Source organism: Nothobranchius furzeri, chromosome 18, assembly GCF_043380555.1.
Source record: "Nothobranchius furzeri strain GRZ-AD chromosome 18, NfurGRZ-RIMD1, whole genome shotgun sequence".
NCBI classification, from domain to species: domain Eukaryota; kingdom Metazoa; phylum Chordata; class Actinopteri; order Cyprinodontiformes; family Nothobranchiidae; genus Nothobranchius; species Nothobranchius furzeri.
Window position 1 is genome coordinate 35,445,936 of NC_091758.1, and position 24,377 is coordinate 35,470,312.

Here is a 24,377-nt window from a genome sequence, read left to right on the forward strand (position 1 = left end):
GCTCACGCTGATTTACAATCAGCAGAACGGAGTGAAGTCTTGGTAAGAAAGGATGTAAAACCTCAAACATCCTCGCCCGGCCGGGCGTCCCCACGGAGACTTTTAAAGCTTCATTACGGAGCGTTCTGAAGATAAACATGGCTGTTACTCAGACTGACCTTTGACATATTAGCTGATTCATGTGTCCATCTTGCCTGAATGAAAAAAAAAGTTAAATAAAAAACAAAAACTCACAGCTGTTTTTTTTTTTCCTGTTCGATGATGCTAAACTTTGGGAGGAAACCAGTTTCTGCACAAATCTCATGCAGCTTGCGTTCATATAATTCAAATCCTTATTTAATTGAATGTATTTTTTATCGCACGCCCCTCCTCATTATAACACACCACAAAAATCCAAAGCTATGTTGTTTCTGCCCGTGTTACGAGTGTGTGTGAGAACGGCAGACAGATTTTCCTGAGGCTTTCTGAAGAGTCAGCCCTATTCAAGATGGCTGCAACAGCTAGTCAACATTAGCTAGCACAAAAACAGCCATAATTACATATTACAAGTGCTAACACTTACAACATTAATATCAGATATCAATACCGACCCAAAGTTTTCATATCGGTGTTTCCCCAAGTAATTAATTATATCTATGAACTATTTATTAGCCGTTCATAAGGGGCACCTTGTTGTGAAGTTGTACCAAAACAAATCCTGATTCCTACGGGTTTTGGTAGCTTAGTGATGGAAAAGCAACACGAATTCCCCCCCGGCACCTTTTCATAGTCTGCTCCTCTTAAACATGGACCCTATATGAACACACAGCCGTTCACCGCTCGCTGCAGCGTTTAAAAGGAATATTCTACGAGAGTTGCTCAGGACCCGCAGCTGCAATCTGAAGAGGAATGTGGGTCAGACGAGTGTTGTTCTGAGGATGGAGGAAAGTTTGCAGGAGACAAACTAGACACAGTGGGTCTAAATAATCCCGGGGGCGCTCATAACTTCCTTAAAACGCTCTTTTTCTTCTCTTCTTCCTCCTTCGGAGTCCGATCTGAAGGGAACACCTGTGCTTCTTTTTTGAAAAGAGAAAAATCTCTTTTTTCATCACAGGAAAGGAGCAAAAACTTGTTAAATTAAACTTCGCCCGACTGGAAATCTCCAGGAAACACGGTGAGGAAACAAAGGAATCCCTCCTCAAACCGGAAAATATCTTTAAAAAATGGAGAAATGCAAGAAAACAAGTGTGTTTTATTCAGAGAGAACGTCTCTGAAGGAATGCATAAATAAGCGTGTCTCGGTGTGAGGCAGGATCAATGACAGTCACATCGGATCCGTCGGGGGAGGGGTGCGATTTCCACGGACACATGCACGCTCGCCGTCCACGCACCCCTCCTTTTGTACGCTTCCTAGCCCCCATCCCCCTCTGCTGCACCCCCTCAGCCTCGGTCCTCGCAGCGAGCAGAAGCGAGGGTTTGGATGCTGACAGGTGCAAAACAAAGGAGGGGGGCAAATGAACAATCAAGGAATTCAAAAGACCACCAGCAAGGTGTGTGTGTGTGTGTGTGGGGGGGGGGGGGGCACTGATATTACAACAGTCTCGTTTACAGCAGAGTCACACGTGCAGTAAATAAATCACACGAGTTAGACTCCTGCTGCGTTCAAAGGCACAAACACAACCTGCAGTCTCTCCTGGACCAGCAGACATGAAACGTGGTGAACGCATGAATTTATCATGAGGAGTAGAAACGTCAGATAGAGAAACAACCTGAAGCAGAGATCTGAAGATTGGCTCCAGCGAGTCCAGATCTGATTTTAGCCGTAGAGACATTTCGAGCCCGTCTGTGTGAAACTTAAAAAACGTTTTTTCCTCCTATATGTTGCTGAGATCCTGAAGGGCCTCAGTTTGGAGAAGTAGAGCCCACATCCAGCAGGGTTCTTTACCAACATGATGATGTTTCATGTCTTCTTCCAGAGGCTTTTCCAAATTTAAAACAACATATAATATTTTAAACTATAATGAATGCGAGCTAGTCAGCTGATTAAACCCCTGATTTCCCCCCAGAGCGACATTAATGTCTTTTGCTGTCCTCGAGATGTTTTGATCACATTCCTGAAGACGTGTATTGAAGTGAAACTCAAATTTAAAGCTGCTTTGCAGGTCTTAGAGAACCAAAACTTCCTGTTTTATGTCGACTGTTCTCTTTTCTTTTATTCCTTTCCCTCAAACCACGGATCTTCTGTGTCTGAACTAGCCGTTAGCTCATCAGTCCTGCTGAATATTACCTATTTCTCATAACTGAGGCTGTTTTGGAAGTTACTGAAAATTTAAGATATTTAATATTTATGTTTTACACAAAATAAACTTCAAAATGACAAAAATATTCATTTTAAATTCCTCTCTGTTGCTTAAAACCAAAATGTGGTCAAACTGTTCTTTCTGGGAGACAGGACAGTCGCTGTGGCTGAAACTATTGAGTGTGTGTGTGTGTGTGTGTGTGGCACATTCAGAGGTAAATGAATCATTGAGTGTATAATCAGGAACACACATATATTTATGTTTGTTTACCAGGAGAACACAATCAAACCTGAAGGGGGGTGAACAGTACGCACCCTCTTTGTTAGCCTGCCAGAACTCAAACGCCACTCTGAACGCCTGCGCCACAGTCAGGGTCACCGCCTGGGCCTGTGAGGGAGACGACAGTAATGAATCCCACCACGGGTTATCGCTCCGACACAAACAGGAAGTGACCACAAACACTGGAGGTTCCTGCTCAGATACTTGACGGAGGTATTTCATGTTTGTGTAGCTGGGAGGATACGTGGCCCTTTAGCCACGGCTAAATTAGTGACAGGAAGGAAGGAGAGGGAGTGGCTCGCCCATTCACAAAACCTCCAGGGACGTGAGAATGCCAGGAAAGGGAGCCAGGGCCGCCCCACCCTTCGGCCTCTCTGCCTCCCCCACTCTAAAACTGAAATACTAAATAAAACAAACGTCCTTAAATCTAGAAAACATAAAGCTAACAGCTTTTGGCTCATTTTCTCACACAGTGAACATGAAATCTCATCACTCACCATTTTTCTCTTTGAGCAGAGGAAGGCGTGACACTCCAGCGTCTCGTTGTGTTGGCTCTGGGCGATGTAGGCAAACACTTTGTCGTGCATTTTGTCCGCAGTACAATACGATATTCTAAAACACACAAATGAACAGGCTTTAACAAAGTCTGGTATTCTATAAGCATGACCTATAAATAAAGCAGGATAATGAAGCTCATCCAGCAGGGAGATTTAAACGACCTAATCTCAGCTTCCCTTCTTATTTTTGTATTGAGGAATTTATGGGATTCAGGCTGAACTTCAACTCTGTGAAGAACATGAAAGGACTCGAGCAGACACTAGCGGCGTCTTTCTGCAGAAGGGCATCTTGATGTGTCGTGTGAGAGGTATCAGTCATGCTCGACAGTCTCAGGTGCCGAGTAAGCTTTTAAATCAACCCATAATACCCTCCAAACAGCTTTTCTCCACCATTTGAGCGCGGCGTCATTAGTCTAACACGAGTGCAGAGCAGGCGGGCGAGTTGGGGATGGGTGGAGTGATAGAGGAAGGGCAAAATGTGTCCGACATGTGTCCTCTCGCTGTCCTTTCCTTCAATACTGAGATAATTATGTATTTATTTACAGATGAACAAATGAAGGCATGCTGAGAGAGGGAGGGGGTCACAGCTGTGGTCTGAACAACACCAAAGGTCTGGTTGGGGGAACCGGGAGTCCAGAACAGTTCTTATGGGTTTTCAATCTTTTAGTTGTTTAGTTTTAGTTGTTGGTTCAAGAGGTGTTGCATTTACGAGGAAATCATCCATTCATCCTTTCATCCATCTGTCCATCGTTTCATTCTTCCATCCTTTCATCCATCCACTGTCTCCCACTTTTCCAAGGTCTAACTTTTGAGATTTTGCAGCTCCTCCTGGGAGATCCTAAAGCTTTTCCTGGTCATACAGGATCTATAGTCCCTCTTAAAGCTTCCTGCTCTGCCCCAGGGATTTTCCCAATGAGACACTCCCAGGAAACCTCCAGAGGAAGGTGAGCAGATGGGTAATCAGATACCCAACACACCTCAACTAACTCCTTGTGATGAGGAAAAGCCGACTGCTGAACAGTATGAGGTACTGGGGTCTGTTTTAAGGAATCTCTAATCCCTGAACAACCAAAGCAAGCGCTACTAGGTTGAGCTGGTTCCCAGATGGAGTTTGACTCCATTCCATGTCTCCGATCTGAAGGTGAAGGAAACATCTTTGCTGTGAACTAAATTTACTGTGCATCTTCATTCCTTTGGCCGTTCATTTTCAAACGGTTTATTTTTCCTACTCGGAGGTTGGAATTTCCGAGGAGAAAGCGAACGCACCATTAGCTATGTAAACAAAAATGAAACTATCAAGCTAACGTTATCTTAAACAGTTTATTTTGCTGCTGGAGCAGATTAAGAAGACTCGCACTCAGATCGTTGTCGCTGGTTTCAACATCACCAAACAGCCTATCGCAATCAGTGAAGTGAAGCCAAACTTTAGAGCACCATTGCTTTCTTCTAGTCGGAATTTCGGAGTTCCGAGGAAAATGTGAAAGCACATTAGCTGAAGGGAAGCCAACATTTCAAGCTAACATTATTTTAAACGTTTTATTTACCTACCGAAGCAGATTAAGATGATGACGTCTCACTTAGATCGTTGTTGCTGGTTTCATCATCACCCAGGTACCCATTCCATTTAGTGAAGTGGACCCAAACTTCAGAACGCTTCCTCTCTGCCGTGGCGTTGTTTACAGCTAACCCAGAGTGACTGACGACATTACGCTCTTGCGCCGGCGCGCAGCACGGGTACTGGAAAAAGGCACTGTTTCATATGACGTGAATCGGTACTCAGTCGGTACTGTGGAATTCGGTCAGTGCCTTAAAAAGTACTGAATTTGGTACCCATCCCAGCCTCAAGCAAAAGAGTTCAAGTATGTTGTTCTGTGAGTGGATGGATGCTGGACTAACAGTCCATATGAACCTGGAGGTCAAAGGTCAGACATGCAGCTGTTGCTCCCATAAGAGGAAAATGGATTTGTTAAACAAAAGTTTATTTTGGTGTTTTTGGATATGACTCAAACCCGATTTACACTCTGTAAACTTGGATAAATAAACACAGGTCCCCTCCAGGCTTTGCTCGTTCTTGTCTTGGATAAAAAAAATGCAATGTTGATGTTTTATCTCCGCAAATAACCCAAGCCTGAACGTGTTTCGCCATGCTGCGGCATTGCTAGTAGCTAGCAGAAGCTAGCTGGTCACAAGCTGAGGAACGAGGCCAAGAATGCATTATTCCCTCTGGCTTGTTCTGACTCAGTCGTTTTCCCATCTACTTCCTGTCTGCAGCAAACACAGGCGATGAGGGTTAGAGTGCTTTAAAAAAACTGTTCTTATTTAAAAAACAACGGGTATTACACGGTTCCTCAGTGAATGAGATCTTTAAAACAGAAGAACGTTCTTATTCAACACAGTTGAGAGAAGCAGAAGTTCACTTTTAGATTTCTGTAAAATAAACCAAGAAATCAGTAAAGTCAATTTGTCGGTCGCTAACTTCAGAAAAACATCCCAGGCTGAAATTTAAGTCCTTAATTTGACATTTTTATCAGGACAAATTCAGCATTTAAGCCTAATCATCCTTAGAAAATGATGGAACGCCCAGATCTCTCCTTCATAGGCAAACTCATAAATGTGGAATGTGAAAAAGTGATTCCCGCTTGGATCATGAGCTTTAGAGGAAGAAAGACGAGCCTGCAGGCTGAGGCAGGTAAGATAGATCTGTATAAAACAAGACTAATGTGGGAGTCTATGAAGCTGCAGGTCAGAGCTCAGACATGCAGCTGTTGTTGGGCTCCAGGGAGGAATCGGCTCATCTTCCTCTCTTCAGCAGCATCAACTTAGCATGCCACACGTCCGTCGGGTGAAAAATGGAAGCAAGACAAGATGGACAGCTTTTGTTTTAGTGTGGGTGGGTTCTAGACTCCAGGTGGCTCCGTTTGACAGACACAACCACCACGCGAGAGGGGGCAACGGCGAATAACTGACCTGTATATGGAGATATTTTCCATCATCTGGTTTGAGGCACTGTCGAAAAGGATGATTCCACGCGGGGACACTGATAGCGTCACTTTCTGCGGCTTTTTCCCACTGGCTTTGGACTGAGAAGACAGAAAGACAAAAGAAACTAAATCAGACTGAAAATAACAACCTGAATGGGCCATTCAGGCCCGTTCAGACCACAGAGATGACAGAGGTGTACTGAAGTTATCGAGTTCCAATGCATCCAAGTCTGACATTAACAAAAACAAAGTTTAAGGGATAAAACAAGGATTCTACCATGATGTAATCTCACCTATTAATCAGAACGACAGCAAACACACCAAGTCCTCTGTAATCCTCTTCAGAGAGAGATTAGTCTTTATATCTCCCTTCATGCATCATCGTGTTCCACCTTTATGCTGCTGCATTTTCCACCAGATCCAGTAACATTAAGTCTTCTCTGCCGTGATGAAGCTCGCTCAGACACTCGGCAAGTGGCAGAGTCCACGCTAACTCGCCTAAAATGTCAACCTGAGCTGCAGGCCAGCCACCTTCCACTGGTCGAGTCATTACAGAAGAAAACTACTGGACGACTGTTGCGTAGCCGAGGTGATGATGTGGAGAAAATATTATAAATGCTTGACAGAAACTCATTTCTGAGGGAAGTCATATTAATAGAACACTATTGTGTGTGTGTGTGTGTGTGTGTGTGTGTGTGTGTGTGTGTGTCCTCTCTCACCGTGGCCACTATCCTCTTGACAGCTGCTGCAGACAGCTCCTCGCCTTTGGGCTGCTCGACCATCGTGACCCCCAGGTACTTGAGGTGAAACACCATGCCCTCCAGCAGGGTCTCCCTCGTGTCTGTCCAGTTCTCTGGAAGCTCTGCAGGAAGACACACACACACACACACACACGCTCATTAACATATAAAAGGCTTTTTCAGACGAGTCAGACCTGAAAAAAGCTAAAACCCAGTCAGTTTTACAGATATTCGGGTTGCAAACTGGAGTGGCAGCAGCACTGGTTATACAGGCTCTTGTAATATTATGTGAAACTGCACATTTACTTTTAGGACATGACTGTCCACCCTACATCAATTTGAGATCATGTCATGTTCTCATGTTCTCAACATGACATGATCTCAAATTCAAATCCAAGGAACTGAGGTTGTCGTCGTCGTCTTCCTCCGCTTATCCGGGTCCGAGCCACGGGGGCAGCATCCCAACTAGGGAGCTCCAGACTGTCCTCTCCCCGGCCACCTCCACCAGCTCCTCCGGCGTCTGCAGTGATGCGGACGCTGAGCCGATCTGTCGTGGTGAAGAGGGAGCTCAGGCAGAAAGCCAGGCTCTCGATTTACCGGTCGATCTACGTCCCAATCCTCACCTATAGTCATGAGCTTTGGGTAATGACCGAAAGAACGAGATCGCGGGTACAAGCGGCCGAAATGAGTTTCCTCCGTAGGGTGGCCGGGCTCAGCCTTAGAGATAGGGTGAGGAGCTCGGACACTCGGGAGGGACTCGGAGTAGAACCGCTGCTCCTCCGGATCAAAAGGAGTCAGTTGAGGTGGTTTGGGTAGGGCTGCTCAATTAATCGAATTTTAATCACAATTACGATCTGAGTTTTGAACGATTATACAAACAAAACAAGCCGATTATTTGCTCCTCCCACTTGTGCTGCCCTGAGTTGCAAATGAAGCGCTCCTCCCACAGTGTTGCCAACTTGGCGACTTTGACGCTATTTCCAACAGCTTTTCAGACCCCCTTCTTGACTTTTTAAATCTTAAAAGTACCTAGCGAACACCTCAGAAATATCTCTGGTAACCCTTAGCTACCTTCTGGATAACTGCCGTCAACATTTCCTGCAGGTTAGCTAAACACTCCGCCTGCGCCCGGACCGTTCTTCACAACATTAGGAAAGGGAATGATGCAGTTATGTGTCAGTCGCTAAAGAAACAGCTCTCAGAGCCGGCTCCTTGTTGGAGTAACCAGAGTGAGTGACACACACATCGCACCTGCGGACTCCTGAGCCACTAAAAACGGCTTAATGTGCGTGTGCGGCGTGCTAAACACGTGCAGCTTGCCACTGATTGCTGTGAGACCAGGTTGGGGGGTGGGGGTGCAGCTGTGGTTGGGACAATTATTACATTAACTGGTGGACCTGTAAATAAATAGTTTATAAATAAGGTAGAAATAGATAGAAATAAGTTCCTTGCGCTGATAACTAATCTCTCTGAGGACACGGTGCTAGTGCACTCTCCTACAGTAAGTAAGTAAAAGTTTATTTATATAGCGCCTTTCGCAGATATAAATCACAAAGCGCTGTACAACATGATAAAGATCAGGGCAAATACCTCTAACCAATAAAAACATCAGAAAAACAATAGCAGTGATAAAATAGTACATAAAATCATGAGTAAAAACAAAGTGAAGGTGTGAACCCGATCAAAGCCATCTTTTAGAACATTTAGGGAGGGAACGCCTGGATGAAAAGGTGAGTTTTTAGATGATTTTTAAAGACCTCTACAGTGTTAGAGAGACGGAGATTTGAAGGCAGACTGTTCCAAAGTCTGGGTGCAATAGTCTGAAAGGCCCTGTCCCCTTTGGTTTTCAGTCTGGTTCGAGGAACAGCCAGGAGGTTTTCAGATGTGGATCTAAAGTTCCGTGAGGTGGTGTGTGGGGATAAAAGCTCAGATAGGTAGCTTGGAGCCTGGTTGTTAAGAGCTCTATAGGTCAGGACTAAAACTTTAAACTGTATTCTATATTCTACCGGGAGCCAGTGGAGGGACTGTAAAACTGGAGTGATGTGAGCTCGTCTGCTGGATTTGGTTAGGAGTCTGGCTGCTGCATTTTGGATGGCTTGAAGGCGTGAGAGGGAGGTTTTGCTGAGACCAGTAAAAAGAGCGTTACAGTAGTCTAAGCGTGATGACACAAAGGCATGGATGATTTTTTCCAGATCTGATTACAGCACCTTGACACAACTCAATAAATGCTATGCAACATTTTGTGAACATCAATTTATTTGCATTTATTTGTTATAAATGCCACTGTATAATTCTTGCTGTCAGTATTTGCAAGATATTGGTATTCGGGTCTGTACTGGTTAGACTTAAATCAGTTAAACCAAGGTCTATAGCCCTTGGGTCATAGACTATGAGCTATAAGTATATTGGTATTTTCATACTGGGAATCAGGAGTTATTTTAGTGATCATCTTGTTTCTTATTTATTTTTGTCCTGATTGTGCCCTGAGCAATTTTATGACTGAATAAAAACAAATAAAATCAACATAAATTGAAAAATCGTCCTAAATAATCGAGATCTCAATTTTAGTCATAATAATCATGATTATTATTTTTGCCATAATCGAGCAGTCTTAGGTTTGGGCATCTGGTCAGGATGCCTCCTGGACGCCTCCCTGGGGAGGTGTTTCGGGCATGTCCTGCCGGCAGGAGGCCCCCAGGTCGACCCAGGACACGTAGGAGAAGTTACATCTCCAATCTGGTCAGGGAACGCCTTGGGGTCCTGCCGGAGGAGCTGGTGGAGGTAGAACTGAGGTCGTTTTTGTTTAAACTTCTCTGCTACAAGCAAAGGAAGATAACTTAGATTATTTAAATAAAACAGGTTTTTGTTCTAAACTAAACTTCAGTTTAAACAATAAGAACTTTCTATTAGTCAAACTGCACCAGAGTGTGTCAGTCAAAGCCAGACGATCATCAGCCTTTCTCCTGCAGATCGATGAGCGATCCTGTCTTCAAAAGGTGTGTTTACACGGTCTACACAAGAGACAGCACGACTCTTCTGGTTGTTGCTGCATGTTTTGATGCATTTTACTGAATGCAATCTTTTCTTCAGTTTGACCAGAAGGAAACGTGAGAGAAGCCGGCCTTCTTGGACACCGCTCCATCGACCCCTGCCTGAAGTTCGATGAGAAGGAGAACAAACTCTTCCTGTTTTTCCTCATCACCAGTACAGAACAGCAGCGGGAAGAACGAGACCGTCACAAAACTTGTCTGCGCTCCGAAACAAGTGACAACTTTGGACAAAGCTGGAGTGAAGTGACTCATCTGACTGCCTGAACACTGCGTCGCCTTAGCAATCGGACCAGGACACGGCCTTCAAACGGAGGACGGATGACTGATCGTCCCGACCAATGTTTGTGTGGACGAAAATCCCACTGATGACAAACTTGTTCCACATGTGGTCGCCCTGTAGTGACGATGGCGGAGAAAGCTGGCAGTTTGACAGATTGATTCCAGGAAAATCAGATGGCGAAAGTCTGGAGAGATGAAGGCAGGTTCATCTACTGCAACACCACTAACGAGGACGATCACACAGACACGTTTGTTCCATCTGAAGGTGGAAGTGTCTGCTCTTCACCCAGCCCAGCAGCACAGGAAGGGATTTGGGAGCGTATGTGAGCAAAACTCCATCTGATCCAGATGCCTGGAGTGAATCCTGGATCATCAACAGAGGACCCAGCAGCTGCTCAGACATGGCGTACCTGGTAAACATGTATTGCGTGTATATTTGAGACTGGGGAGGATGAAGATGCTGACAGTGTTGTCATGAAGATCTCTCTCTTCTCTGACATCAAACACTGAAGACAACACAGATGAACGTCCCAGCACAATTATGTAGACTAGTTAGGCCTATTCCTTATATTTCAAGAAAAATAATTATTTCAGCCTAACAAGATTTGAAAAGTTAAGAAATGTTTAAATTTATGCTGCTTTTATGGTCTCCCGACTAGCTGTTCCCAGTGTCTCCAGAGCTTTTCTGTCTGTTCTGAACTTTAGATGGGACCAGTTTATGACCCTGTTAGCAAAACATCCCATTAATCAATCCCCAGATTTTAATGGGAGGTTGATAAATTATTGATTAGATGTAAATCTAAAACTAAATCATTTAAAATTGAGAATTGGTGGTTTTACTTTAAAACAACAATAATAATGATTAAAAAATATGATTATATATTTCAAAATTTATATACAAATCAATATATATATTACATACTGACTGAAAAAAATGTTTTTTTTTTCATTAGAATAATACAAAAATGTTTATTATGTTATATATATTGTAACGGAATGAAATGACTGTTTTCCACCTAAAAGTCATTTTCCCCTCTCCTCAGCAAGAACTAATTTGTATGAGATATTCTTCAAGGTCATGCATTTGCTTCTAAACTGCTTCCTTTCCAGCTCAAGAGAAGATTGAAGACAAAGGACTCTTTCCTTTTAATAAATCAAAGAACTCTATTTTTAATAAAGCTGATCAAACAAAGTGTTAGTCAATAATAAGATGTTGACCGATCTGTGAAATGACAATGTTATGATTAGTAAGTTTTAATAAGTAATATGACTTTAATCTAGCTGCACTAGACATTCTGATCACACGTAATGTAAACGCACGACACATTGCTTTTACTCATCCAATCAGAACCTTCCTTTCTGAAGCGTGGCATAGTCTCTGTGGTGTTCATAAATCTGTCAACTTTGATTCGACCAGAAATTAAAACTTCCAGATCAATAAAACCAGTCCCACGCCATCTTAAGTTCAGTCCACCGCATTCTAAGAGAAGTATCGGACCGACCACCCGGACTTACTTTTTAAGCAAAGAACCAACAAGCTGGATAAAATCTGTTGCATTTTAGCAACAAGCGACGGTTCCTTTCAGAATAAAAGCTGAACTCAATGACCCAAAGGGGGTCCATCTGACGCTGTCAACCAACTGTCGCTTTTTACCTGGAGACAATCCAAAGACTGGTCTGTCGTACTGCTGACGCTGTTTCATCGGCTCCGGTACCGAAAGGGGGGTCCGAGGACCTGGCATTCTGGATCTGTACGGAGGTCTCATTCTAAGGGTATGTGGAGCGACAAAATGGCGTCTCATGTGTTTATGAAACTCCGATCATAGCTTAAGAGCAAAACATCACAACATCATACAGACTTGCTTCTCCGGATACGAGAGTTCTGATTACAACATCACTCACACATACACCATTCTTCTCACGTCTCATTCACACCAAGATCCATCCATTCACTTAGAATTTAGAATTTAGTTAGTCTTGTTTAAAATTGTTTAGAAATAAATCTTCTTAAACGTTTTAAAGGTGACCCTCTCTTCTCTTGTCTCTCAGTTAATACGAAGTGTTACATAATCCCTACAATAAAAAGCTCCAATCTTCTGGTCAAAAGTACCCAAAGATCCATAAGATTGACTTCATATTTACTATGGAATCTCATGTCTTATGGTTCATTAAATATGTAAATTAAACCCTTTACTATATATATATATATATATATATATATATATATATATATATGTATATATATATGTGTATATATATATATATATATATATATATATATATATAGTTATTTTAAACTGAGTCAATCTTATTAAAGCCATACTTCCCAACTTTTTATATTTTTAAATCATTTTCTTGAGCCAGTATGTGCCAAAATGACCCTTTACAGGGTTAATGAAAGGCCACTCAGACCCACCATCCTCTGTGGTGAGAATACTGCACTTGCAACTTCAGAGTGCCAGTTCGGTCCGTTTTAGTCTTAGTAAAGTCGAGGTTACGTGCCTGGCGCAGCAGTCTGCTTCCAGCATGTTTCCTGCCTGTTTTAGATCATGAACAAAGCTGATTTGTTTAAGTTAGTGATGAATCACTCCTGTAGACACTAAGGAATGCTGGGGAGACATTTCAGCTGTTAGATTAAGGTGGTAAATTGTAAAAAAAAAAAATGGCCTGCATTTGATATAGCGCCTTCTAGAGTCCTGGAACCCCCCAAGGCCCTTTACAACACAGTCAGTCATTCACCCATTCACACACACATTCACACGCTGATGGGGATGAGCTACGGTGTAGCCACAGCTAGATATGTTTTCCTTTTGTTCTACTAAACAGACACTAGGGGGTGCTAAAAGCAAGACAAAATTGCACAGTCTCCCTTTGAAGACAGCCATAACTTTGGAAAACACAAAGGCGCTATAACAAATTTACAGTTCCTGAGCTTTTAGCTGAGAGTCATTCACAAAATATTCAGGACTTTTTAATCGATTCCTGCAGGCAGCTGCAGACTAGAGCTGCACACCAAGTCAAAGATGTATTGTGTTCAATGCGAGCAGTGACGCTTACCTCCTATTTAGACAACGGTTATGTTTTTTTATATTTTTGGATCTTGAACTGGACGGTTATAAAAGTGCCACTGCATGAAATCCATCTCTCATTTTCTCAAACACAATGGTTCTGGTTGCAAACAAAACCGTTACGCCCACCAGTCCCGGTAATCTACTCCCTAAACAACAATACTATTAACCAAGTTTCAAAGCAGAAATATAAACAGAATTTAACAATAAATTATAAGAAATGCCTCCTTGAGTCATCAAGTGTGAGAAAATGAGAGTGGTAGTTACATAGTTTAGCTTTTTTTGTTTCTTTATTTATATGATTTTAATTAAATGAGTTTGCATCGATCACTTCATCTTTATCTGAAATAATTCATCATGTGTTCTTGAGCAAAATGTGATGAAAAACAATAAAAACTGATTAAAACAGCTGAATTAACTTAAGCATTAATGCCTATGAGAGCGATGGCTCAGCCAAAACTTTACATTCCGGACTTTAAAAGCAGCCCTAATGCATTTTTATGAATGCTGCCACTCAGCTTACAATGTCATTAGAGACCATGAATCATTGGGGAGTGGCAGCCGAGCTTAACCTATAACAGTCCCTTCTTTTAACGCCAAACCAAGTCGGCTGTGAGTGATTCTGGAGAACGGTGTTTAATGGTCTAAATGAAGCTGTAACCAAGCCTGTATTTATGTAATGAATGAGTCTGCTGGAGAACGCCCTCTCGACGCTCTTTGGATGTGTAGGAAACAGATCAGGCTTTCCAGCGTCCTTACATATAGGACCTTTGGTTAGGAATCGCTGAGGCCCGGCTCACACAGCAGGATGAAAACATGAGACACCACACACTAAAATCATGGAAACCAGTTTTGGTCCGACAGAGGTGTCTGGAAGCACGGTAAAAGGTACAAGCTACACACAAACTGATTTCACACACAAGCCTTTCCCGGTCAGACGGGAAATCTCCTGAGATCAAACGTGACTTTGGAGTAAACAAACATGGTGGAAGAGCATGCAGCGCACCTCCGTCACCTCACTTTCTGGTTGGCTACATGTCTCATTCAACAGGCATGTCCTCGAAAAGAAGTCAATTCAACACGTTCGAAAGCGAGCTTCTGACCCCCTAGAGCGCTCTTTACCCACTACACACGATAGGAAACAGATATATCGGCTAATATTTACCATGTCTGTATACTGCCATGTGAGGGTTGGCCCAGGGTTTAGGGGTTAAGTATCTTCTACCTTGTGACATTTAAATAAACCATTTGTTGTTATTTACATCGCTCGCTCATCTCTTTATGCTGCACCCTCCTTCATATTCCTACCAGAGCCACCTGGGGGGTTGTAACAGCGTCCTTAGAGCCGATTTAAAGTCAGGCACATCCCGGGCAGCCCAGTGCTGCTGCAGAATTCAATTCAAATGTATGTTTACGTTCCTGAATAAAATCTGCATAATAAATGCTCTTAAATTTGTTTTCAAATAGAATGTATTTTTATTTGACCAGTTTTTAATGTATAATACTTGTTCGGTTAATTGATTTGTTTGAATAACTTTGGTCAGATGTCTGATTTTTACACTTAGTGCACAAAATCAAGACTTAACAGTTGGTTTGATTCAGTGTTCAAAAACAGATTCAGCTTCAGACGTTTTGTGCATCAACTGATGTTATTAGTGACATCTTAGCAACAAAATAAGGTGGAAAATGCCCAGATATCTGGCATGAAGATTGGCAGCACATGTCGACTATTGGCTGACTTTAACCTCAACATATCAGTATTGGCAATAGAAAAAGCCCACATTGGTTACAGAAATCACCTGCATCCTTAAGACATTTGGAAGAGAGTGATCAGGTCAAAATTCAGCTCTATGATCCGGGCCAAACTGATCCATGACCTTGGTGAAGTTATCCCTAAAACGCAACTCAGACGACGCGGGTCGGCCTCAAGCAGCGTATTTAACCTTTGCTTTTGATTCTGAGACGGACAGTGAACCTTCAGTGAACTGAACATTTAGCAGCCCGGTTTGCTCCAGGGAATTTCAACACACAGACAGAAGTGCTCTGTAAATGCTCTGTGTGATTCGAAACAAGGATGTCAATCTGCAACACACACACACACACACACACACACACACACACACACACACACACACACACACACACACAGCTGAGACAGCAAGCTTTCGCTCTGGTCCAGCAGAGATCTCAAAAGCAGGACCCTCAGCTTCAGCTGCCCACGCTGACGTCGCTCAGAGGAGACAAATCTTTTGAGGCGACTGAAGAGATTTAGGAATCAAAAGAATCGGTTCTTTTAGAAAAGGGAACAGAAATCAGAGTACATCTGCAGCCTGGGCTGAAGAAAAAAAGATGAGCAGAGATAACTCAGAAAGCGAAGCAGCTTCTTTTTAAAAATCAACACAATGGCATTTCAGTTTAACTAATGAACTGGAGACCGAGTACGTGTTCTCAGAGCTGCTTTTGTGTGCAGTAATAATCCATTTCATATTGGTCACATTTGCATTCACACAACCAACAACCTGCCACAGCAGCTCCCTGCAGCTGTGGTGATCACAAAGCAAACATCAAAGGCTCCACAGCTCCTGCAGCTTTGGCGGGTGGGTGAGAGCAGCTCGTCTGGGTGTCGATGGCTGTGATGGAGCCAGAGACCATGTCTCTGGTGGGTGAGGATGTCAAACAGCACCGAGCAATCAGCCATGATTTCTAACATCGTTTTCTTGCAATAAGACCTTTAAAAGGGGTTCTGGCCTTTGAATTAATTTGGTTGATTAATCCTCAGTCAAAGCTTAAAACACGTTCTCCTTCTGAGAAGTCTGGATTAAAGTGTTAGAGTATGCAACATGATCTATTTTAATTTCTATTTTGGTTTCAAATGATCATAAAAACAATGTGACTGACAAAGTAATAGAAAAGTTATTTGTTTTTCTTCTGCTTTTCTTTTAATTCTTAAATGAGCACAATTATGAAGAATGAAGGCAAAACACACCGACTGTAAACAACGTGTCACCAAACAGACCCCGAGTATTTTCCTGTACAGTTCTGTTTCTAGGCCTTAACACAAATACACAAATAAATATTCACACTTCCTCCCTGCTAGAACATCCAGCTCCTGCTCATGTTTTATTCACGTTATAAATTAGGTTTAATTATCCTGTCTACAAGTGTTTTATTTCCACATGTTTGTGATATGTGCATCTCAAAGAAATGTTTATATATCTTTTTGTGTTTATTTTAGTTTTGTTTGAACCAGAAAACAACCAGGAAACATTAAAATGCAAAGACATGAAGTTAACCATTCAATCAGTCTAGTGTGCCTTGCTATGTTTGTTGGTGTGTTTTTCCCCAATTTTCTGTTATTATGATTTTTTAAGTATAATGGAGGAGCCCTGTGCTGTTCTCAGCCTTCACAGAAACTTTTCTACTGTGACTCATGAAAGGGACACAGCTAAAAGCTAAAGAAGACAAGTCTCATGCCGAAGTGTAATAACAGAACACACTAAAGCAAACAAACTCTGATGGTGTTCGATAATGTCAGGGTGTGTGTATGATGTTTCAAGTTCCTGAAATCTCGAATGATGACGAGTTTATTTTTAAAACTGCTAGAATAAAACTTTTTTATTAAAAAAAGTTTTTTAAAACTTCAAATAAAAGTCCAAGTCCTCAGTCCAGTTTTCTGACTTCATCTCAATGAAACGGGGTTTCAGGAGCATTTATAACAGCTCAAACTGGACATAAAGTCAAGCAGGTTAATGGACCTGACTCACAAGCAGGTTCATCCAGAGGGTCTGTGTCAGAGGGTTTTATGAGCATCAGCATCCTCCGATGGCGGTCTGGAGAGGTCACAGACTTTTCTTAGACCTGGCTTCTTTTGGAGAAGCAAGCCAGAAAATAAACCTTAGGAAAAATAAGGAAAAGGGTTTCTGTGATGGGACTAGAAGATGTTGTTGTTTTGGTCGAAGCCGCACAAAACGACAGTAACGAGACAAGAAGAACCGCTCTTCCTGGTCTCACTGCTGCTTTGCAAGATGGTTCAAGAGAGGAAGAGAAAAAAGCACTGACGCAGGTACAAGGTTAAATAAACACATATACTCATACTCAGCTATTACATGAGTTTAATTACTGTGGAAACAGCTGAAGCACATAAACACAAAGCAGAAATCCCAGAAGCACCGACCGCTCCAAAGTTTCACCACAGCAATCGAACATCAAGAGCGTTTGAATTCTCTGTATGTAGAAAATATGGCTGTAAAACCACAAAGTAAGTTAAGAAAAAAGTCCTCCTCCTGACGTTAGTGACAACCATGTCAACGCTAAAACCCTCATGACGGCTCCTTTAGTCAGACTGAGTCAGAGATGAGACGATGTTCCAACAAGAACCGGACAGATATCTTCTGGTTCTTGTTAATGTAGGACCTACAGCCGACACCAGATCACGTCAGTAAAGCTGTGAGAACATTTGTAAACTGTTGCAGTGAAAACACATTCAGCGGTGAGCCAGATGACCATGCGTGCCTAGAACAGAGAGGCAGTAGGATCATCTGTAGGACATGTTCTGTCAGAAAGACCTAAAACAGACCGTTTCCACCCGGACCGTTTTAGACGTGACACACTCCTAGCCTGATCCTTTATTTGTGTTCATTAATGGAAGCAACACTAAACATATGTTCATCTTTTCTCTAAGTTTGTGATTTGCTTCACGTTTGTGTTAGCTTCCAGGTTTAGGGACACATTAGCATGACTAGCACCAGTTAGCACAAGGCAGCTAATGCTAATCCAAATTTGCCGTTGCTTCAGCTCATGTTAAAACAAAGGGCCATATCTGTGATAAATATGAGTCAGACAAAACGGGTATTGACAGTTTTGGGCTGTGCAGGAATCAGACATGGAGCCCGGGTAGAGCAAGATTACATGAACGGATTAAATCTGTTCCCAGACATTAATTGGTCTAAATCAGCAAACCCTCATCTTGTGAGGGTTAATGTTTTAGTTGTTTACCTGCTTCAACACACCTGATTTAAATCAGCAGGTGATTAACAGAATTCTACAGAGCCTGATGAGCTGCTGAACATGTGATTAAGCCACTGAATCAAGTGACTTGAGCACGGAAACAACTAAAACATGCTGGAGTGGCTACCATCCCTCCAGGACCAGGATTGAGAAACCCTAGTAAATATTCAGTTATACACATTATTATTGTTGTTGTTATTTATTCATTTACAGCTGTTTTTCTTGGGGGAAGGGGGTGGTTACATACTTAGTAACTTTCAAAATATTAAAATAATCCAATTTTAATAGTTTTTGTTCGTCGTAGCACTTATTTCTAATCAATTCAGTCACAAATGGAAAAAACGGGATGCAAAAAGCAACTGATGTACAAACTACAGATTTAGGTTGACATTCAAAAAGTAAATCAGCATCAGCATTAAAGTTCAGTGAGAAATAGAAAGTAGGACAAATTAAATCTACTAATGCATGCAGCTATTTTAATGAACCTTTCTCGCTGACTTTTAAGTAACTTGGCATTTTTGTGACTTTGAGAATTTTTATCAGAGCCCACTGGATTCCAAACCATCAATGACTCGCTGTTTTGTTTTGTTGTTCTCTTCTGTCACTGCTATCCATTTGCATACTTGTTGGACTTTGTTTCACCAAACAAAGGAACCGGCATTAGCCTCTGAGGCGCAACGGTCTCGGTTTGGTAGGAGATGTGCATCGCCCTGAGTTCCCGGCACAAGCTGTGTTTTCTGGCTGCCTTTCACATGTCCTCTTCGGAGGATTAGAGTTCACTGAGGTAACACTATCTCCTCTTCAGGCAGAGAAACTCTGTGGGCCCAAGTCAAGGTCAGGCGTCAACCTAAACAAACTGGACTCAGAGGGAACAGCCTGCTTTCGTTAGCATGATTCCACACTCGTTGACAAGCAAAGTAAGACAACGTTTCAGGGGCCTTTACCAACTTCCTAAAAACACTAAATGTTTCCTCATAATTAAAAAAACAACAGAAAGAGTCGGGTGCAAAAGGAAACTGAACAAATATTTCTCCTCAACACTGCTGAGAAATCCATGTTTGTAGAGGAAACAGACCCACTCCTGAGAAAAGGAGCGTTGATGTCCACCTTGTCAGAGTCTCCAGCTTTACAGAGAAACCGTGTAGTAAGACGGGATCAGCTAATAATAATATGCATGCATTCTTCTGCAAAAGAGTTACTCAATAACAATGTTTATTAGTTTATTGCCAGGAAGTGAGACACACATCCGGCTCTTATCACAGTTTACATTTGTTTGTTTGTTGAAAGAGTTTCTAGACGCAAAAGCAACCCCTTCATTCAGCATTTTGGTAAACCAAACAGATGAATACTTCCTAGTTTTTGTATAAAATTTTACTTCCTTTTCCATCTTTAGTGCGAATTTCAGGGCAGTAACTAAACGGTGGTGGGATTATCACTTCTTATCTCACTGGAGCAACAAATGCACCAGAAAAATAAAATATTCCAGCAATATTAAGATCCTAATTAGGACATTTAGGTTTAAATTAGAAACTGCAGACTCAGAAGAGAGAAAATGCCAGAGGGGAAGTAAAGAGACGAACCAACAGAGAGAGATAATCCCAGTGTTCTGACTAAAGGTATATATTCTGTTGAGCCTGATGGTGCAACTTAGAAACAAGAACGATGACTAATGACATGCCATTATGAAAAAGGAGCATTGTTAAGGACAAAGAAGGGAAGACTGCTGCTCCGTCCAAGTCTGGTTCAAACATAGATCCAGTACTGTTGTTTTTTGGCTTCTCTGTGATTCTCTTACTTATAACATCAAGAGAAAGATCTCTTCTTTCAGTTTTACACAAATAAAATATCACACTCCTCCTCCTCACGAGATGCCAGACGGCTCATGATTTTCTAAAATAACTGCTGAAGTATTCCCAGGGATGAAAACGATGCATCTATCAGTACTTGATCTGAGGACCGTCCAAATCAGTTTTAGTAAAGGATTTACGGAGGATAAGAGTCTTATAGTTTAAGTCCTAACATTGAGACACGTGTCTTTGAGTATTGGCTAAATCCACTCAAAGAAGGAAAGAGAAGAGAGAGAGGGAAAAAATGAGTCAGGGATTAAAGCTGGGGACCAGCTGAGGTCAGAATGTTCTCTCAACAAGAATCTGGGTTATGAAACTGATCTTTAACGCGCCCCGGGGGCTCGCGGCGCCGCCAAACAGGAGTGGCTGGACTCGCACAACTAAGACGTTTTAAGCAAAACAAGACTGGCTGGGTAGCTTTCCCTGAAACTTTAAGACTTCACGTAAGACCTGATTTACGATTGGCTTTCAGAGCTGGTGAACATATAGGTGATGATGAAGATGGTTCTAAAATCGACCCAAAACGAACAGAAACCTCCAGGCAAGGCGGTGCCATGCATAAATCAATCAGCTGCGAACAGCTTGGGCAGTAATGATCAGCTCATTGACATAAAATCAGTCAGTTCTGTGTTTTCAAAGCTGAAACTTCAGATGCTGATTCATGCACCTCTAAGCTATCAGATGTGCCAACATGCTCAGGAACAAAAAATAAAAATATTTCACTTAGAAAAACCAATTCAACTGAAAATTATAGCTGAAGAAAAACTTTAGATCATCTAAGGCCCTAAGTCTTTTATTCAAGTTGACGTTGAAGTGTTTTCCTACAATTTGGGACGGCAGTAGCTCAGGAGCAGGTTGTCCAGTAATCGGAAGGTTGAAAGTTCGATCCCGACTCTGACCAGAGAATGGTGCTGTTGTGTCCTTGGGCAAGACAATCAACCCATCTTGCCTGCTGGTGTTGGTCGGAGGGACCGGTGGCGCCTGTGTTCAGCAAGCATCGCTTCTGTCAGTGCGCCCCAGGGCAGCTCAGGCTACATTGTAGATCATCACCACCAGCGTGTGAATGGGTGAATGACTGATTGTGTTGTTAAGCACCTTGGGGGGTTGTAGAACCCCAAGAAGGCACTATACAAACACAGGCCATTTACCATTTCTTTTTAAACCTGCGTCTGAGTGGACTACAGACAATCTGCAGGAAAACACAGAGACAGCACAAGGCCTGGGATTACCCATGGGTCAGTTTGTGGCATTTTTCTGTAGTTTATGACGTTAATAATGACAACTCATGACGAATTAATCAGCTTTACTAGAAAAATAGTTGTTAAAAGTGCTGTTTTATTTTGTAGCAGCAGCCGAACATTTACACCCAAAAAGAAGCAAAGACACCTTTAGTGTAAATATTAGGGATGTTAGAAAATATCAATATATCGTGATATTTTTCCAGCGATATTGTACCAATATTCAAAATCTGTGCATCAAAAATATCTATATCGCATCATATCGTGATATTTTTTTCTGCAATATTACATTGATATTCAAAAGCCGTGTATCTAATTTTTGTTTTTCATGAAAACATTTGTGTATTTTCTTTTCATTTGGTGCAATTCAAATGCCGGCTGCTAGTTGGCAGCAGTGTGCAGTGGCTTTTGTTTCCACCATTGAAATGTAAATCTCTCTATAATGGATCAGATACCTCATGTTAAACATGTTAAGTATCATCTTTGGTGTATTCTTACTGTGTCTTTTCAGCTCTGATGATGTTTTGCAGTCGGCAAACGAAACGTTAGCAAGATAAAGAGAAACCTTTCCTGTGTTTTAAAAAGAACCAAAAATGGAATGTTATCACTTTGGACTGTACTGAATATTCCTAAAATAAATTCAGTCTAAAAAAATTGCTAATATCGTCTGACTGAATGTATCGCAATATATGGTGATTTGTCGTATTGTCTCCCCTGTTTCGTGATGCGTATCGTATCGACGTCATCATTCATCCAATACACATCCCTAGTAAGTCTAAACGAGAAACAAAGTGAAAAGGTCAAGGATGAAAAGAAAACTTTGACTTAACCACTTGTAGCCGGACATTCTTTGGAATATTGTGCATCTCTTTGGAGAGCTTACCAACATCTTTTATTTGATCTTTGTTAGGATAAAATAACATTTCTAAAGATTTAAGACAAATAAAGCTTTGGCCAGCTCCCAAATATAAAGAATTTAGAAAAGATTCACGTAAACGACGTACAAATCTCTGATTAAATAAATTATCAACAATGCGGGCTGAAATCACCATCTGAATGTGTGATCTGTGCACATTCCTCATTTGTTTATGAGGTTGTTTTTCACTTATCTCCACTACTACTGAAGCAGAGGCACAGCGACCATATGCCGAGACATATGGCTAAGGAAGATTACATCAATTATTTCTTACCAGGACACTCAACTGGTTAATCAGAGTGATTTCTGTCCATACTGGTTTCATAGAATAACATAAAGGTTGACTAGTTAACATTAATCAGGTTTTCCTTATTTTGGGCCACACACATTAATGGCTACACAGCTAGAGCCAGAAGAAAGCTACAGTTTCTTTCCAGCAATAAAAAGTACAGAATATGCTTCACACATTCATTATTCAGCAAATGATTGTTGTTAAAGGGTCAGAAATAACAATTATGATGCTTTAAAGTGTTGCAGTTTGGCAGCGGTGTCAGCCAGAACCAGAGAACGCTAAACAATCATTGCCCTGCAGGATTAAAATCGTCCTTCAGAAAACTTGACAAAGCATGCTTGTGCAGCGCCGTCTCGACTAGACACCATTCACGACTCCACTGTGCAGAAGCTGCCTACAGATACGTAATATCTACAGGAGCTGTAAATCAGTAAAGACTTTATCACACCATAAAGGAATCCTGCAGGAAGCAATCTCCATTACAGGCTGGCAGGCCCTCAGGATGACTTTGTACAGGGGGACACAGCTCTGACCGGCCGAGCTGCAGAATATATACTTCTACACACATTTAATCATGGCTGCCCCACGTAACTTGTGTTCGAGTGCATCCTCTGAAATTAATGTGATGTGTTTGTAAGCTGCAATACTCAAGAAACCAGTAGAGGGAGTTGACAACATGAGCAGGTCTTACGTAGTAGCTATGACACCACTGCCATCGTTTTGTCTGTCATCATCTTAAAAATAACCAGCTGCTGATGTCTTCTATTGTTGCCAGGGTTTGTTTGTAACCTACAAATCCAACACTCTATCCAGTCTGAGTTCTGTACTGCGCTGCGTAGCAGAGTCCTCCAGTACTACGTGCAGTGCAGCAGCAACAATGTGAACAAGTGCTGCTTGTGTCAACCATTGACATATAAATATTGGACAATGGGTTTCCATAGACTCCAATAACACATTTTTGAAGATAAATGGGAGGTAGCCACCACCGCCATTTTGACCGTGTCACAGGTTCCGTCAAGCCCAGACAATTCCACAAAAGGGAAGAGAGGTGGAGCTGAGGGTGGGGCTGTAAGGCTGGGATCAACTGATGACACCCGGTCGAACTAGCTACAAGCTAACCTGAAGCTAACCCAAAGTTAACGCGGAGGTGGGAGCTAAGCTAACGGAAGTAGCAACCTAGCAACAACCGGAGTTAACTGTGCACAACACCAGAGCTTCTGATTCTGAGATACGCCGGGCTGACCGCTGGGTAAAACCGGGTGGAACACAGAGGTCTCCCGAGAGCTCCACAAGGTCAGAAAAATATCATTCATTCCACCTTTGAAGGTGATGCAACAAGTTCCCTAAACGCCTACCAAAAGTAACAACATAAATGTTACAACAGACCATGTATGTTTCTAAATATCTCTATTATTTGTTGAAGGGGGGGTGGGGGGTGTCATGTTTGTGTACCTGTATCAGTAAGTTTTATGGTTGAACAGCAGGTTGATTTGTATGTTTTGTTGCCTTGACTGGGTTGCCAGTAAAGGTGCTGACAAAAATAAATTCAAGTCTGAATCTGGATTCTTATTTATAAAGGTTCAGAATCGATTCCAATAACTCAAATATTTGGCATGTTACAGGTTTGAGACGCACTTTTTTGATCTTTTTTAGGAGAGTCAGTACTCCGTTTACTTTTGTGGTCCCATAAATTGAGATGATTTATGTTTGAATCTGCTGATAAGAGGGCACTTGAATGTAATTTTTTTTCCATACTCAGAAATCTGAGATATTCTCATATTTATTTTCTAAGTTGATAAATGAGTACTCAGCATTACTCATGTAACTTGTTTCTACACATACTT

General features: G+C 41.9%; 1 protein-coding gene across 3 annotated transcripts in view; it reads right to left on the bottom strand.

Annotated features, from left to right (window-relative positions):
* The window catches only part of ldlrap1b (low density lipoprotein receptor adaptor protein 1b), a 33,417-nt gene that overhangs the window by 5,739 nt on the left and 3,301 nt on the right, over positions 1-24,377 (bottom strand). For all 3 annotated transcript variants that reach the window (XM_015970363.3, XM_015970365.3, XM_070546709.1), the window contains exons 2-5: positions 6,816-6,958; positions 6,083-6,195; positions 3,056-3,170; positions 2,594-2,666 (exon numbers count right to left, since the gene is read on the bottom strand). In XM_015970363.3, coding sequence (XP_015825849.3) covers positions 2,594-2,666; positions 3,056-3,170; positions 6,083-6,195; positions 6,816-6,958 — 444 coding nt within the window. The remainder of the gene's footprint in view (positions 1-2,593; positions 2,667-3,055; positions 3,171-6,082; positions 6,196-6,815; positions 6,959-24,377) is intronic.